Source organism: Triturus cristatus, chromosome 8 (genome assembly GCF_964204655.1).
Source record: "Triturus cristatus chromosome 8, aTriCri1.1, whole genome shotgun sequence".
Classification (NCBI taxonomy): Eukaryota; Metazoa; Chordata; class Amphibia; order Caudata; family Salamandridae; genus Triturus; species Triturus cristatus.
This window is the reverse complement of record NC_140591.1, coordinates 219,712,338-219,728,821: the sequence shown is the minus strand read 5'-3', so window position 1 is coordinate 219,728,821 and position 16,484 is coordinate 219,712,338. Positions and strand designations below refer to the sequence as shown.

At 45.8% G+C, this 16,484-nt stretch overlaps 1 protein-coding gene across 3 annotated transcripts in view; it reads right to left on the bottom strand.

Annotated features, from left to right (window-relative positions):
* The window catches only part of CEP295 (centrosomal protein 295), a 510,218-nt gene that overhangs the window by 193,287 nt on the left and 300,447 nt on the right, over positions 1 to 16,484 (bottom strand). For all 3 annotated transcript variants that reach the window (XM_085621392.1, XM_085621393.1, XM_085621394.1), the window contains one exon: positions 13,702 to 13,867. In XM_085621392.1, coding sequence (XP_085477518.1) covers positions 13,702 to 13,867 — 166 coding nt within the window. The remainder of the gene's footprint in view (positions 1 to 13,701; positions 13,868 to 16,484) is intronic.

The window sequence follows — 16,484 nt, the reverse complement described above, 5'->3', positions numbered from 1 at the left end:
TGGATCTCCAGTGGGGGGAGATGATGACGAATTCTCCCACCAACTGGAGTAGTGTGGTCCTGCAGAATCAGCCTAGGAGTGCTTGGAGTTTGCAGGTGCTAGGGGCAGTGTGGCCGACAAATTCTGGCCTCCATTCCTGGATCGGAATGCACCGCGTCCACATCCTCACAGGGCTTGGGCAGTCTGTGCAGGACGGTTGGCTGGGATAGGGCTTATGCAGCTGGAAACCCCTTCCGTTCCACGAAAGGGGCGAAAGGAAGACTAGCCATGAGGAGTGGAGGAGAGGCCCAAGGATCTGGCCGCCGCTCGAGACTCCTTGAACCTGACCAGGGCTGAGCCTGCCTTTTCCCCAAAAAGCATGTTCATCAGATTAGTCTGGACATTCCCAAGAAGCCAGTTGTTCGAAGCCAGGTGTGGTACCTCAATGGCACTGTCATCGAAATTGATCTGCCCAGCGCATCCTTCGTATCCAAGCCACACCGTATGGTAAATTTTTCTGCATCTCTCCTATCCTTGACCAATTGAGAAAGCACAGCCCTGGCCTCGCCCGGGACCTTTGGGAACACGTGCGCAACAGTCTCCCAAAGGGAATGGGAGAAACGGCACATCACTGACTGTCATGCCAGGCTGGAGGAAAAAAAACAACTTCTTTCCAAATGAGTCCAGCTTCTTGGATTCAATTTCCAGAGGGGTGGAAGGGAACGCACCCTGGGACGTAGAGATCTACACCACCAAAATTTCTGGGGTGGGGTGTCGGCTGAGGAACTTAGCCACACCAGGAGCTGGGCAATGGCGGTGTGCAATCATGCTATTCACAGGAACCCCTGTGCTTGACCACGTGCCTACAAGGACGTTCGTAAGTGACTCATTAAAAGGCAAAAGGGGCACAGAAGTGGAAGCCCCTGGTTGAAGCACCTCGGTCAGATTAGTTCTGACCTGCACGGAGGGCAGCTCTAGTGCAAGGACCTCAGCTCCCTCTTTACCACCATGGCATAGGATGGCCCCTCCTCAGTAGCCAATGTTGACGAAGAAAGAATACCAGTAACTGGGTAGGTGTCCAGTCCACTGCTCCCCCCCCACCCCTCCAGAAGCTCCCCATACTAGTCCAAGTTTTCCTCGGAAACATCCTGGTGTTCCAGAGGGTCCACAGTCCCCTCCCATTACTCACTTGAGCCTAGCATATTCTCAAAGTGCTCGGCTACAACATAGAATCTCTGGGTTCAATCGGCATTGAGCAAAGTGATTCCGGCACCGTGCCATCGGGGAGGAGGATGGGGCTGGCTCCGCAGGCACCGACTTTGGGTCAGACGCTGTGAAGGTTGAGATGGCACGACCGGAGTCGATCGGATATTTGAGGGCCCACTGGCACCATGGTCGGAGCCAACGGCGTGGAACCTGATGGGACCCCTTCAGACTCTACAGGGCTGGAGGGCTCACCAGCGGGTCGTCCGCTCAAATACGCAATGCATGGCCTCGGAAAAGTCTTTTATTTGAGCGGGAGTCGCTCGGTCTCCCGGAAAGGGTGGGGGCGCAAAGTCGACTCTGGCTCCACGGAACCTTGCCTAGTGCATCGGTGCTCCTTACCTCTCTCGATGACGGATGTCAGCTGATGTAAAGATGAAGTCTGTTTGACCTTCTTTTTATGCCTCTTTCTGGAGTGTCCCGAGGACCTCGAGTGGGATGAAGAGGACTTGGGGCTCTGGGAGTGGTCCCGCAGCCTCCTCTTCTTCGATCGGTACTGGGACCTCCGCAGAGTCTCACTGGGCAGCAGTCCAAGCACGACTTTGAATCGTGGTCGCGCTCAAGACACCAGAGACACACTAGGTGGGCAACGGTGACTGACATCATGTGGTGGCAAGCACCGCACTGCTTGAAACCAGTCTTCCTCGAAGACTTCCCTCACACAGAAAGTGGAATTTTTTGTCCTGAACTTGACAAAAGTCGAAGAAAAAAACAACTCCCAAAAAGCGTCAGAGGGGTAAGCTTGTCCCAGATTGGTGCTTAACTGCCATTGAAAGAAAAGAACTAACGTCCACGCAGCTGGGTGGCGCCTATATAGGCACTGCGACATCATAAGCAACGTTGCCGACGTCACGCAGAGACAAATGCAAGTGTTATTGCTCAGCAAAAATTTCCAGATCCAGCCTGATGCCTGGGAAATTCAAAGGTAAAGAATCGGCAGCTAGAAGTCTCCAGAGGATCTGACGAGTATGTGAGCTCACAAAAGGAGCCTTTCAGCAGATCCCAGAATCAAAAATTCCCGCAAACTATTTTGGTCAACTTCTCTGACTTTCGGAGTAAAGAGCAAATACTCTCTAGAGGTATTCAACAGAAATCTTTAACTGTTTTTGAAAATGTGACTGTGAAGGTTTTTTCTCATTTATCAGTGGCTCCGGCACGGCGCAGGAAGGCCTTTCAACAATTGGTACATGAGTTTAGGTTGAGGGGTGCCCAGGCTTCAGTAGTGCAAATTATTGAGTTAAAAGTTTTATGGAAGGCCAATTTAAGCTCTTCGTATCTTTGTTAGCACCACAAGTTTTCTTAAAATCAATCAAAAGTTGAAGACATGACTAAATATCAAAATAAATAAATAATAAATGAGCAGTGGGGGTAGGGTTGGGCGAGGTGGGCATTGGATGCGATCCCATGGCAAATGTAGAGGTGGGTTGGAAGAGGGGTTCCCTTTGTGTGGGATGGGAGGAAGGGGAGGGTTGGGGTAGCAGGGAAAATAGAGCATGTGAAAGGGAGATTTCATTGGCTGTTTGTTTTTTTGTCAGGGATTTTGTTAGCTGCGCAGTTTTTATTTTTAATGGTGAAAGGGAAAATATAGAGGCGAAAAGGAAGATCGGAGCCTAAATCTATAAATGATGCAAGTCTGAAGATAATCTCGTGCAATGTTAATGGACTGCTCAATCACAGAAAAGCAAGCCCTATGCTGAATTGGCTGTCATCTTTTTCTCCTCAGATTTTATTTATCCAGGAAACTCATTTTAAGTCAAACACTCCCAAACAGTCCCTCTACCAAAAAGATATACCTAAGCTTATTTTGCATCTGCCAGAACGGCTGTTCGTGGGGAGGGCATTATACTTTTTAATATGCAGAATTTTGAAGTACAACTAATTAGCCGAGATCCCTATGGCCGATAGATATGGTTAAAGGTCAGGGTAAAATGGTCAGTGGTGAATCTCCTAAATTATTATGGCCCTATATTTGATGACATTGAGGTCCTACAGCACATTTATGATATATTAATTACATCGCAATGGTCTATAATATTGAGAGTTAATTTTAATTACATTCAAGATATTAGGGTCGATACCGCAAAAAAAACAAAGAAGCAACTAAAGCCTAAGACAACTAAATTGATAAATAGAATGAAACAGGAAATGGCCCTTCTAGACCCATGGCGCCAGGGCCACCCAGGCCACTTACAATACACCTGCTATTTCTTTAGTTTCAAGATGGCTTCTCGTATAGCTTTTTTCTTAGTGGACAAATGGCTGGCAAGAGGGGAGTCAATCCCAAACTCCTTCTCCGATCATTTAGCAGTTTCCATGATGGTAAAATTAGAAGGACTCGGGCGAAAAATAGTCAGCGTTGGCAATTTGATAAATCTCTATTCAAATATTCGAGCTGGATCAAAGAAATGCAGGTTTTTATCCCAATTTTTTGTTTTAATTAATGAGAATTCTGCCTCGACATTTTCTGTATGGGAAGCTTTTAAAGGAGCCTTCAGTGACCAGGCTATTGGCTATAAGGCTTTAGTTAATGAACAACGAGCACGAAAAATTGATGCATTTCAGGATGATGTAGAAAAATCAAGGTATAGGGTAGACCAGGACTGCTCAGACTACCAGATAACTGCTTGCCAGCATGATTTAGCTATAGCCAAAGAACAACTGACAGACTTTTTCAAATTGGAGAAATTAAGGGTAGTAAGGCCTATAAACAAAATGTTTATGAGGAAAGTCAACATATAGGGAGATATTTGGCTTAGACTACCATAATAGTAGTAATGTTTTTGGTCAGATAAGGCATCGCAAAACGGGTAAAGTGGAAGACACTAAGAATAAGATCGCACAGGTTTTTCTACAGCACTTTAAAAATATCTGAGGAAGCACATGATATTGATTTCCATTTGCTTTCACAACATTTGGAATCTCTGCAAATACCTCGTATTTCGAATAACCAGAGGGTTTCTCTTATTAAACGTATTACACAAGAGGAAGTTAGTAATACACTGAAAAACATGGCCAAAGCTAAAGCAAAGGGAACCAATGGATTACCTGTAGAAATCTAGAAGACCTTCCAGACAGTGCTTCTACCTTTTTAAACAACATTTTCCAATCAAATAAAGGATAGGGAGGATATTTCTAAAGGTTTCAAGGAACCCATTGTGGTATGTTTGTTAAAGATGGATAAGGATCCAAGGGAACCCAATGCATATCGTCCCATCAGTCTACTAAACGTAGATTATAATATATTTATGAAAATATGGGCAACAAGATTGGCCCGTGGGCACAATAGATGGTCCATCTAGATCAAACACACATTTTACTTGAGAGATTAATGGCCGCAAATTCTTATTATTTAACACAGTCAATAGAAACCTGTCAGTCGGAAAGGGAAAGGCGGCTATTTTAATGCTTGACGCGGAAAAGGCTTTCGACCTTGTTGACTTGCAGGCCTTGTTTCTCATACTACATTACGACAGTGGATCGTATTGGTACAAGAGTTATATGTAGGATCGGAGGCTAAAATCATAATTAATAAAGCAGAGGCAGGCGTAGTAAGGATTAGACATGGGAATAGACAGGGATGCCCATTGTCCCCTCTACTGTTTTCATTATTTGGAGAACCCCAGGCAATTAAAATCTGCAACAATGCAGAGATATCTCCCCTCAACGGGATGCCAAGATCAAATTGTTTGCGGATTATATTATCCTATATTTGCAAGCAGACCCAATAAACATCCAGAATGCTTTTGAGGAAATGCAAGCTTTCACATGGATAAAAGGATACAGGCTAAACCAAGCTAAGACAGAGATTCTGATCTGTAATGCTAAGGTAGAGTGTCTCCCATTGTCCCTGCAACAGATATCAGCCAACCCTATTAGATATCTTGGAATATTTGTAACGAATAATTACGATCAATTGTTTACCCTTAATTATAGAAATACACTTAAAAAAGCGAAGAGTCTCTTCAACAACTGGTCTTCGCTCCCTTTGTCACCAATAGGTCAAGTGTCAATGACTTAAATGTCTATTTCACCATTATTTGTATTCTTGTTTATTAATCTCCCTCTTAAAACACCCAAATCTTATTTTCAGGAATTGGATTCAATGATCCGAAAATGTATTTGGGCAAATAAACAGCCAAAAACTAAATTTGCGATATTACAATTAGATAAATCACAGGGGGGGGGGGTTAGCCTTCCTGAATTTCGAAATATACTATCAAGCAGCATTACTCAATGTAGTAGTTCAGCTGGCAATGTCACCCTCTAAAGTTGAACATTTTATTTTTTAATATAATGCTATCTGGAAGTGCTATAAAATTACCAGTCTTCTTCCGCTCTTCTAAATTGAAAAGGGGTTTACACCAGTGGGCGATTTTTATAACCTATCAAATCTGATTACCTGGGACATGCTGGTTCACCGGGTCGGTTTCAAGAATACAGCCATTAGTTTCAGTTTTAATCAAATAACCAGTTTCCTAAGAGAGAACTATGTGATGGCGAATACTTTGGCATTAATGGTACTGACCCAAATGTATGAGAACAATTTACTTGGGGTGGGGAATTGGTACGGTCTGCTACGTCAGATAAGGGAGCAGAAAGAGGTTGAAGGAATTTTGTTAAAGCTTATAAAAGAAACAGGATGTAGCCTGCAGGAAAGTGCCCCTTTTTGCATGGTTGCCCCCCACTTTTTGCCTAATGTTGATGCTCTTTGACTTCGTGTGCCCTTGGTTTCGTCCAACAAGGTTCCCAGGGCCTATGGTGGTTCCCGAAAACTGTACTGGTGCAAAACCCAATTGGCAACCCTCTGGCCACATGTAAGTCCCTTGTAAAAGGTACTATTACACTTAACTGTACCAGACCTTGCTTGGTTCTAGAAATAAAATCACTAAATAATATTTGTATACAAAACAATTGGTCAGAGTTTAGTCTTTGAGTTTGTGAAATCATTTTTTGTTCAGTGTGTACAATAAATGCTTAACACTACCCTCTGATAAAGCTTAACCGCTCGCACACCCTACCACAAATAGAAAGTAAGGTATGATCTACTTTTACCCCTGCAACCCTTTGGGGATCTACTGGACTCTGTGCGCACTATGCCTTACTTTGGTATAGTATATACAGAGCCAGCTTCCTACGTAGCCTTAATATTAAAGAATGGCATATTTTAAGCAAAGTGGGGTATGGAGCACTTAGAGCTGCTAATTACAAAAGGATGGTGTTTCTATCAGGATGGTTGACTTATTATACACCAAAAAGGCTACACAAAATGTTCCCACTCCATCCAGAGCACTGTTTTAGATGCCAGGCGCAAGAGATAGGGACTTGAAATCATGTTCTTTCATTGCTGCCATCTACTACGCTTTTGGCAGAAGTCTTTGAAGCTATTAATTCATCGCTACCAGCACAAATTAGGCCCTCTTTAAGACTGGTCCTATTCGGGTCCTCATTTGAGGTTTACCATCTGAAAAAATATCTGCAATATTTTGTTTCCATTGCTATAGCTGTAGCCAGATGGTTGATACTGGTATGGAAAGATGGCTAGGACTTATATAAGGGAAGAAGCATATGCCTAACGGGCAGAGGCCATCTATAGATTCAAAGCGATATGGTCAGGCTTCTCTTTATTTATTTATAAAGTGTGACATTCCTCCCTTGAGATATCACGGTGCTAAGCATGGACTGGTGGTGAGTAGGGTCTGAGAGGTTGATGGATAAAATATCAGTCTTTGGGGAATAGGAATGTTTTGAGTTTTTTCCTGAAGGTGTTGTATTCTTTAATCAGCCTGAATTCGACTGGAAGGTCATTCCAGTACAGTGCTGCGAGATGTGAGAAGGTGCAGCCTCCTGCCCTGGACTTTTGAATCCTTTTTGTTTTGGCGAGTGCTTGGTGTTGTGATCTTAGTTGTCTGATGGGAGTGTAGAATCGGATTTTATTCTTAAGGATCTTGGGGCCTATGTCATGAAGTGTTTTGCGGGCATGCCCGAAGAGATTGAAGCGTGCTCTTTGGCGCATGGGCAGCCAGTGAAGTTGTTTTAGACAGTCCTTCGCTGAGCTGTGTTTATCTTTGTTACACACCAGTTTGGCTGCAGCGTTTTGCACCACCTGTAGGCGATTGAAGAGGTAGTCTGGCATGCCTACAAATAGAAGGTTGCCATAGTCCAGTCTACTGACCAGCAGGGCTTGTGTGACTGTCCTTCTACTCTCTAATGGGATCCATGGAAAGGGTCTTTTTAGAAGCTTCAGAGTAACGAAGCTCTTTCCACACATTGTCCGTATCTGGTCCTGCATGGATAGTTTGTCGTCGATTATTACGTCCCGGTTTTTCGCACACTGCTTGGGTGCTGGGGCGTCTCCAAGTGAGTAAGGCCACCAGGATGCGTCCCAGATGTGTTTAGCTTCTCCAAAGAGCAGGATTTCAGATTTGTCTGCATTTAGCTTTAGGTAGTGGTCTGGCATCCAATTGGCCATTCGGTGAGACAGCTGTTAAGTTTTATTTTGGTGTCATCTCGCCCCTCTCCGATGGCGATTGTTAGTTGCGCGTCATCTTCATAGGAGCATATACCAAAACCCCACTTTGTCCCAATTTTTGCGAGGGGTGAAACATAGGCATTAAACAGCGTGGGGCTGAGGGATGCTCCCTGCGGGACCCCACAGTTCCATTTTTTGGGTTTGGATGAGAAAGCACCTAATTGCACAATTTGAGTTCTAATGCTCAGGAGCGAACTAAGCCATTGAAGGGCCTTCCCATTCCTTTCCCATATAGGTTTTCTAGTAGGAGGTGGTGAGAGACCGTGTCGAACGCTGCCGACAGGTCTAATAGGATTAGGGCCACAGCCTTACCCTGGTCCAGTAATGTTCTTATGTTGTCCGTAACAGCCAGAAGGGTTGCTTCTGTGCTGTTGGTGGCCCTAAATCCAGTTTGTGAGGGGTCCAGCAGGTCGTTGTCCTCCAGGTAGTTGGACAGCTGTCTGTTGACCAGCTTCTCAAGTACTTTGGAGAGGTACGGGAGTTGGGAGATTGTTCTGAAATTAGCCAGGTTGGTCACATCTGCGCCTGCCTTTTTAGGTCGCGCCTAGCTATTGCGTTTACGCAATCGCAATGCGAGACTCTAGTAAGAGGGGCATTTTAAAGTGCTCCCAAAAGTGGATTGCATGGCGAGCACGCGCACAGGATTGCATGGCGAGCACGCGCACAATCACGTGCATTGTGGCGCCATGCAAGCCGTTCGTCAACTCCCTTTGAAACTTTCATTTGAATAATTTTCACGCCCTCTTTGAATTTGGACTTTTTATTGGCTGTTGACTGGCTCCGGATAACTGAAACACCAAACGACGGTTTTATCTTATTGCTGTCCTTTTGGTGGCCATGTTTGATGTAGGTAAACATTCGTGCCCGTCGTCTCATAGAAAACTTGCGAGTGACGTGCCCTTCGTCGCGGTTTGTTTTCTGAGAGCAAGTTCTTTCCGGTTCGTACCGAGTTCTTGCTTGCTCTAGTTCTCACTTGTAAGAGGAGCGGTTATTGCGTGGAGTGTCTTTGTGGCTTCATCTTTGGGAGGTGCGTGTCGTTAAACTGGTGGTTGTACCCCGAGTTTATAGAGTGTGTGTTAGGTCTCTTTGTTCAGTGGAGGAATGTCGAAGACTTTTGGGGTGGCTTTGGTTATAAATACTGGGCTTTACCCAGAGGGACATGGATCGGAACAAGAGCCATGAGACCACAAGCAGTGGCACCACTGTGAAGAAATGTGTGCAGGGCAGACGAGACATTGAGAACAAGACGGGTTTTTTTGTCAGATTTAGTGTAGCTTTAAATTTTGTGGAATGACGAACTCTAGCATTATTTTAGCGTTCGGTGTATACGCTTCATCGATGCGCATGTAGGTCTACCTGCTCCTCTATCGAACTTGCAGATAACTAGTGAATTAGATTGATGTTTCACATTCGGGTGTGATTCTTTTATGCAATAAATTCCAAATCTTTGTGCTTATTTTGAACTGATCGTAAATCCAAGACGGTCTCAATGTGCTGGGTTAAAACCGGAGCTGAGTTAAATACGTCTTGAAGGGAATATTGGGTGCGACCCCGATCATTTCTCTCAATGCAGTGCTAAAACGTGTTTCGTTGCTTGTAAAGCAACAAATCAGTGCAGAACTGAACATGGGCTGGAAGGTTGTTCCATCACTTGGTATTTTCCCATTAAAAATGTCATTCTTGGGGAGGAGCCAAGATGGCGACCGGGACGGCAGCGTAGATTCCCGGCTCCGTGAACCTCCGCATCCCGCACGGATATCCTGCATGAGATCCTTATTCTGCGCTACGCGATCGTGTTTGTAAACGAAAGTGGCAACCGATCGTGTGATCCTGAGGTTTCTGACTGCAGTACCGCCGGAGAAATCAGCGATTGAACTTTGCGGCCCGTGCGGTCCCGAAGCCGGGACCTCGAGTGGACGCCTTGGCCGGGCGGCAGTTTAACAACAGCGGCCTGTGGTGACTGGGTGGAGTCGGTCCGCCGGAGTGTTGCTCCCCTCGGCCTGCATTTTGCTGTGGTCGCTCCCCCCCTGCTGAGCGCTGCGGACCGAGGACATGCCCGGGTGTGCGATTCTCGGATTCTGTGGTGTTTGCCCCTGCCTTTGACTGTGAGCTGCCCGGACGCCGTCCCTGGTTCGCCCTGATCCTTGCGGGCTGCTCCCGGCTTTTTGCGGGAGCTGGTCCGTGGCGGAGACGACTATTGCCCGTGACCGCGCAACGGTTGCATCTGTTCCTCCCCCAGGATCCTTGTCTTCAGCGACGTGGACCTTGAGGCGTTGGTCCCGGGGTCCTGGCCCCAATACGAGTCGGGCCTTCCCAGCGGCCATTTTGTCACTATGCAGCCTACCATCCTGTCCGCTGGGACGCAGCGGGACTGGGGGTGTGTGACGGTCGGGAGTGTGGCAGAGCGATCGGAGAGAGCTGCCCTGGGGTACGGCGACCTCCTGGAGGCCCTTGGTGCCCTTCATTACTCCTTGGCTCATGGCGCCGGGGTCCTGGGGAGGAAGCTAGATGGTGTGGTATCAGCGTTGGGACAGTGGCGGCATGCTGGTCCACCAGTACACAGTGGCTTTCCACACTGCACACAGGAGGAAGATGTTGCGGCCCCCCCCGCGATTAGTGTACAGCCGGACACTCCGGACAGTATGCTACCGTGTGGTCGGCTAACTGTGGGCTTGATCTGCTCCGGAGGTATTGGACCTGAGCGGAAGATGGAGGCCTTGTCCCGTGCGCGGTCTCTGGCGGCCCAGGGACGATTCCGGCAGCGTGTGTCTCATTCGACTGCTTCAGCCTGTCTGGACCTTGTGTGCAGTGTAAATCCTGGGGCAGCACTGGAAAAGACGCCCCCCCATGAAGCGGTCCGTGCTGATGCTCAGAGACTTCCACCCCACCTGTGTGCGTCGCTTCCCGACTGTTTTTGGACACTCCTGTACCTTGGGACATCGGACATGGTGCTGGGTCGAGGGGCAGGCATGGGCAGAATTGCAAAGAGCGGTCAAGGCTGAGGCTGATCCTTCGGGAGTGGTCACCTAGTAGACAGGCGGACTCATGGTTGCGTGCTCTCATGGTTATTCGCATTGTTGGTGCATAATGCTCCCCACTCCCCCCTCCTTTTTTGATATGATCAACTTGGTGCTGCTAATTGTTTGCCGTGGGGAGACTTCACCGTGCGGGAGGGAGAAGCCGGGGGTATGTTTTGAAGGCCCTCCTCCAGTTTTATTACATTTCTTCCGCCCCCCCGTCTGGGGGGGCTCTTTCTTACTCCTTTTTTCCCTGTCTCTTCTATATTTCGGGTCTAGTTCCAGGGCGACAGGCACACTGCTGGGGGGTGGGGCCATACTCATTCGCAGAGGTGCAGGGTGGGGGGATGGGGGAGGGGACTCTTTAGTCTTTATCTCTTTTTCCATGGCCTCCTTTTTTCTTCTCTGTTTCTTTTTGCTTGTTTTTCTGGGATCAGCGCGGTACACCTCTCTTATCGTGAATCGCTTGCTCTTAATGTGTGCCACAGTTTCCGGGGGGTTCGCTGGGCTTTAGGTACGGGGACCTGTAGGCGCAACTATCTTTGATATTTCTCCCTATCCGTACTTTCCCGTGTCTGCGCCATTGATTCAATGTATTGCTGCTTGCTGCTTGCGTCTCTTATCCTAGCCCTTATCGCTGTTGGGAAACTGTTTGGCACCTGATCCTACTGTTTTGTTTTATTATAAAATGAAAAACCTTTTCTCTCCTGGTGTCCTACCTGAGCGGCTCATTGGCCGGACTATACTGTATTGTAGACTTTGCTCTCCGAGGTGCCGCCTGTGTTTACACGTGCTTTTATTGTTCTGATTGCTTAGCGGCCGGCCCCGGGGCGTTGTAGGCCCATACGTGTAAATGATTGAAACGTCAATAAAGGTTTTTCAAAAAAAAAAAAAAAAAAAAAAATGTCATTCTTGCTGTGAAGTATTTATACGCTTTCTTTTCAAATTAAAGAAGTCCACATACTTAAGGTACAATTTATTTATCTTCGCTTAACGTGTCAGTTTTTTTGTCAATAGAGGTGGGCGAACTGCTGCAAGTTCGAGTGAGATGCCTGGCTCAGTTAGACGTCCTCTTGGACAATAGGCTCAAAACCAGCCCAGCATTTATGTGGCATTTGCCCACCTCCCATATATAAAGTCATTGTCCAAGCCACCTCGGCCATTGTGTAGCAAAAAAGTTGTTGCTAGACGCTGTGGTCGTTCTGCAGGTAGGCTGATCGATAAGTCTCACAGTGTTGTGAAAGTGATCATTATGCCACATTTTTTGTCATCTGTATAAAATATGAACTCCAGGAAAGATCTGCTCATCAGCTGTGCAGGTCTCGCCTTTGGGACCTTATAAGCGTTTAGCCATGCAACACTTGATGTTGTTGCACCAAGGATATTGTTCTGCATAACTAAATACTTATAAGGTCCCAAAAGCGACACCTATTCGCTATGCCAATGCTTGTTTAGTAGAGGGGTTACTATGGCTTGTTTCCATGTCTCGGGGAAGTTTGCTGTTTCTAATGATTTGTTTATAGTCAGTGATTGATAAATATCCGGTGCCAATTTACCTGTCTTTTAGAAGTCCTCAAATTATAGATGGGATGGAAGGCCACATATAGAAGATAGAATATAAGAATATCATAAAGTTCTCCCCTAGTAGACACATTGCACTTTCAGAGAATAATCCACCTACATTTTGTTTTTTGCACCGTTGCACTTTTGGGGGAAAAAGTGTATGTACATTGGTTTACCAGGTGCTATTATAATTGATATTTTATCAGGCGATTAACGAATTAAGAAGCTGCTAATTATGAAGTTCAACATCTTCTGCCTTGTATTTAAGTGATATTTATCCACGTCCCTAGTAATTTTAGCATGGCAATGTTTCCACAAAAGATACTTTGATTGTTATAGCGGAGACTTCTGATGGAAGAAAAGTTGATTGTTATGCTTTTATCACTACATAAATTTGTAAGTTAATGTTTTCGTCTACTCAAATAAAAAAAACTACAAAAAGAATGCAGGAGGTCACTCGTTGGGAGCCTTTTTGAACCACCAGAGCCAGGAAAGAGTCTTGAACTGGAAGTGAGAAGAGGTACCTACAATGCCCAAACCTTCTCTGTAAGAAAGGAAGGATATCCGTTATGATGATTAGCTGCCTGAAACCCTTTGTCTTTCTGTAAGACAGACCACCTTTCGGTTTCCACAGCCATAGATAAACAACTCTGCAGGGTATGAAGGGTCATTAAAGACCAGGACGGTTAAATTCCTTGGGGGCACTGCCTTCATTCTAAAGCAGTGCCAGGGTCGATATGCCTTTTATCGAGGAGAAGAGATTGTCAGTCCTCTTTTCCGAGTGCTCCTTTTGATAAAATGTTTTTGATTTCATTCTCTTTTTCGGTGAATCTTCAAAGTCTGGCATGGGCATGGGGCGAATATAAATTATTGGCCCCTTAGGACCCCATCCCAAATAAAAAGACAGTTTGTCACTTTTACTAAATCAGTGGAACATTTCCCCCAAGAAAAAGGAGGAGGAGTTTGATGTGAGTTGTGCGGTCAAGATAACCTGGGTGTACTTCATCGTTTACCCTTTTAAAAAGTACCACTAAACATTATGGAATCCGTTTAGAAAAAAAGTCTCTACATTTCGCTTAATGTCATAGTTATGCATTTGTATCTACGATGAAGAGCGCTGGTTGACAAGGATACATTGAAAACTGAAATGAAACAGGTGTCTGTAAAACTAGTAAAAAGAAAGATGGCCTTTGGACTGAGAACACAGCTAAGCACAGCAATATGACACAAAAAACATCTCAGAAAGTACTGATTGATACGGATATAGGCTAACAAATAAATACAATGATAATTGTGTGGCCCTTTGAGCACAAGTTACATAAATACTGGTAATTTTAAATTAACACATACCAAGAACATCGTTGTCACTGTCAGACGTTCCCATTGGCGATGCGTTCATCTGCAGTTCATTAGTGGCGCCAGAGGGTAACACACTACTGCTGTTCAGCTCATTGCTGAAAGATGGTCTATGCTGTTGTGCAGGTGGTTCATGACTCTCTGTGCTTAAATGTGAGTGCTAAAACAGAAAATATTTAAAAACGTCACTACAACTCTGATAGAATCCTTCTAATACAGTCCTGCTAAAATCAGAAACAACCAAACTAAAAGCAATTGTACACTGGCCTATAAATTATGTTAATGCATAACCACCGTAAATTAAGGTCTCAACGGTTCCAAGAAAGACCCAATTGCAAGGATTCTAAGGGCACAGAAGTTCAGTATTTGGCTACAGAGTGTGCAGATATTGGATGGGGGCAGGAAAGACGTGTCTGAGTTTAATGGTACTGCAATTACTCTATAGCAGGGCTATTGGAGAGCTCTGGTGGGAAAAGCACACAGAAGAAATGCAATGGAAATTTTAATAAAGAAACACTGTTAGAAACAGAAATGACAGCAGAAAGCATAGGTTATCCTCAGAAAATATGACACAAATAGAAATCAGCACATTCCCAAGCAGCACAAGAGTCCCTACAAGACCACATGGATAACTCAAGATAAACACACATTTCATAGTTTCAAACGTTAGTAGAGCAGCTTAGAATAGAAAATGGACATCACCGATGAGGAAAGAAAAGGTGACGTTTTATATAATTAAACACAGTCTTGAAAATAAGTGTAAAATATAGATCACATGTGTATCGAGGAAGCAAACATCCCTAGCAAAGTCAAACAGACCACCTGTATGTGAGCATTTAACTAAATAACTTTGAAAATCTAATACTAGCTTACAGAAGATGTCCCCCTAGGATATTCCTTACTAAACCATATTGAATATGCTACTTACCAGTATGCATCTGTTCTTGGCATGTAGGGCTGCTGACATTCATATCTGTGCATAGATCGCCGCCTAGTGTTGGGTCCGGATGTTTGCACGTTGTTGTCCTGGAAGAGTCTTCGAAGTATCCTTGGATAGGTGACTCCTCCCCTGGACTACAGTGCGCATGGGCATCCCCTCCATCCTCAGATTGTTTTTCGCCATTGTGGCAGTGATGGAGTAGATACAGAAAGTGATGACCATGCTTTACAGTAAGTCTGAGAGCTGCAGCTGCGACAGGCGCCGGGGAGGAGGGAGGGCGATATGAATGTCAGCAGCCCTACATGCCAAGAACAGATGCATACTGGTAAGTAGCATATTCAGTTCGAGGCATGTGGGCTGCTGAATTCATATCTGTGCATAGAATGTATAGCAGTGCCCTCTATTAGCGGCGGCTACCCGTGCCAGCTGCAGCGGTCTGAAAAAGAGTTTTTAGAACAGCCTGTCCTACAGCTGCCTGCTGTTTTGACTGCACATCTACACAATAGTGTTTAGTAAAAGTGTGTGTAGTGGACCATGTGGCTGCTCTGCATATATCATGCAGGGGAATATTTCCTAGAAAAGCCATGGAAGCCCCTAACTTACGTGTTGAGTGGGCTCGTGGTGGAATAGTTAGTGTGCGTTTTGCCTTTTGATAACAGATTTGAATACACTTAACTATCCATCTGGCTATCCCTGCTTTGGAGATGGCGTTACCTTTGTGGTGCGGGGCAAAGGCAACGAACAGTTGTTTTGTCTTCCTGAAGGGTTTAGTCCTGTCGATGTAGTACATGAGGGCCCTTCGTACATCTAGTGTGTGGAGTGCCCTTTCTGCGACAGTTTGCGGGTTTTGGAAGAAAACGGGCAGTTCGATAGTCTGATTCATGTGGAACTGCGATATTACTTTGGGCATGAATTTTGGGTTGGTACGTAGTACGACCCTGTTGGCATGAACTTGTATAAATGGCTCTTGAACGGTTAGTGCCTGGAGTTCACTAACTCTTCTTAAGGAAGTGATCGCTACCAGGAAAGCTACTTTCCAGGTGAGGAACTGAATCTCGCATGAGTGTAGAGGTTCAAAGGGTGGACCCATTAGGCGTGTGAGGACCAGGTTGAGGTTCCACATCGGAGCCGGTGGGTGACTAGGTGGAATGACTCGTTTGAGTCCTTCCAAGAATGCTTTGATGGCAGGCACTCTGAATAGAGAGAGGTGCTGCCTGGTTTGCAGATAGGCTGATATTGCAGTCAAATGGACACGTATAGAGGTGTATGCCAGATTGCATCGGTATAGGTGTAATAGGTAGCAGATGATGTTTTGGATGGATGCGTCCAGCGGGTTAATGTCATTATTACTGCAATAAATGACGAACCTTTTCCATTTGGCTGCATAGCAAGCTCTTGTAGTGGGTCTTCTGGCCTCCTTGATGATGTCCATACAGTCAGGTGGCAGGTTGAGATAGCCAAACTCTAGGACTTCAGGAGCCAGATTGCCAGGTTCAGCTGTTGGGGATCTGGGTGCTGAATCTCTCCATGGTTCTGCGTCAAATGAGCGGGTTTGATCCGCAGCCTTTGATGCGGCACCACGGAAAGTTCGAGGAAGGTGGTGTACCATGGCTGGCGTGCCCACGTAGGAGCAACTAGGACGAGTGTCAGGGAGTGTTGTCTGAGTTTGCGAGCCACCAGCGGTATCAGTGGCGCTGGGGGAAAAGCGTACGCAAATCTGCCGGACCAGTTCATCCATATCGCATTGCCCTGCGACTGCGGATGTGGGAACCTGGCGGCAAAGCTTTGGCATTTTGCGTTTTCGCTTGTGGCGAACAGGTCTATCTCCGGATGACCC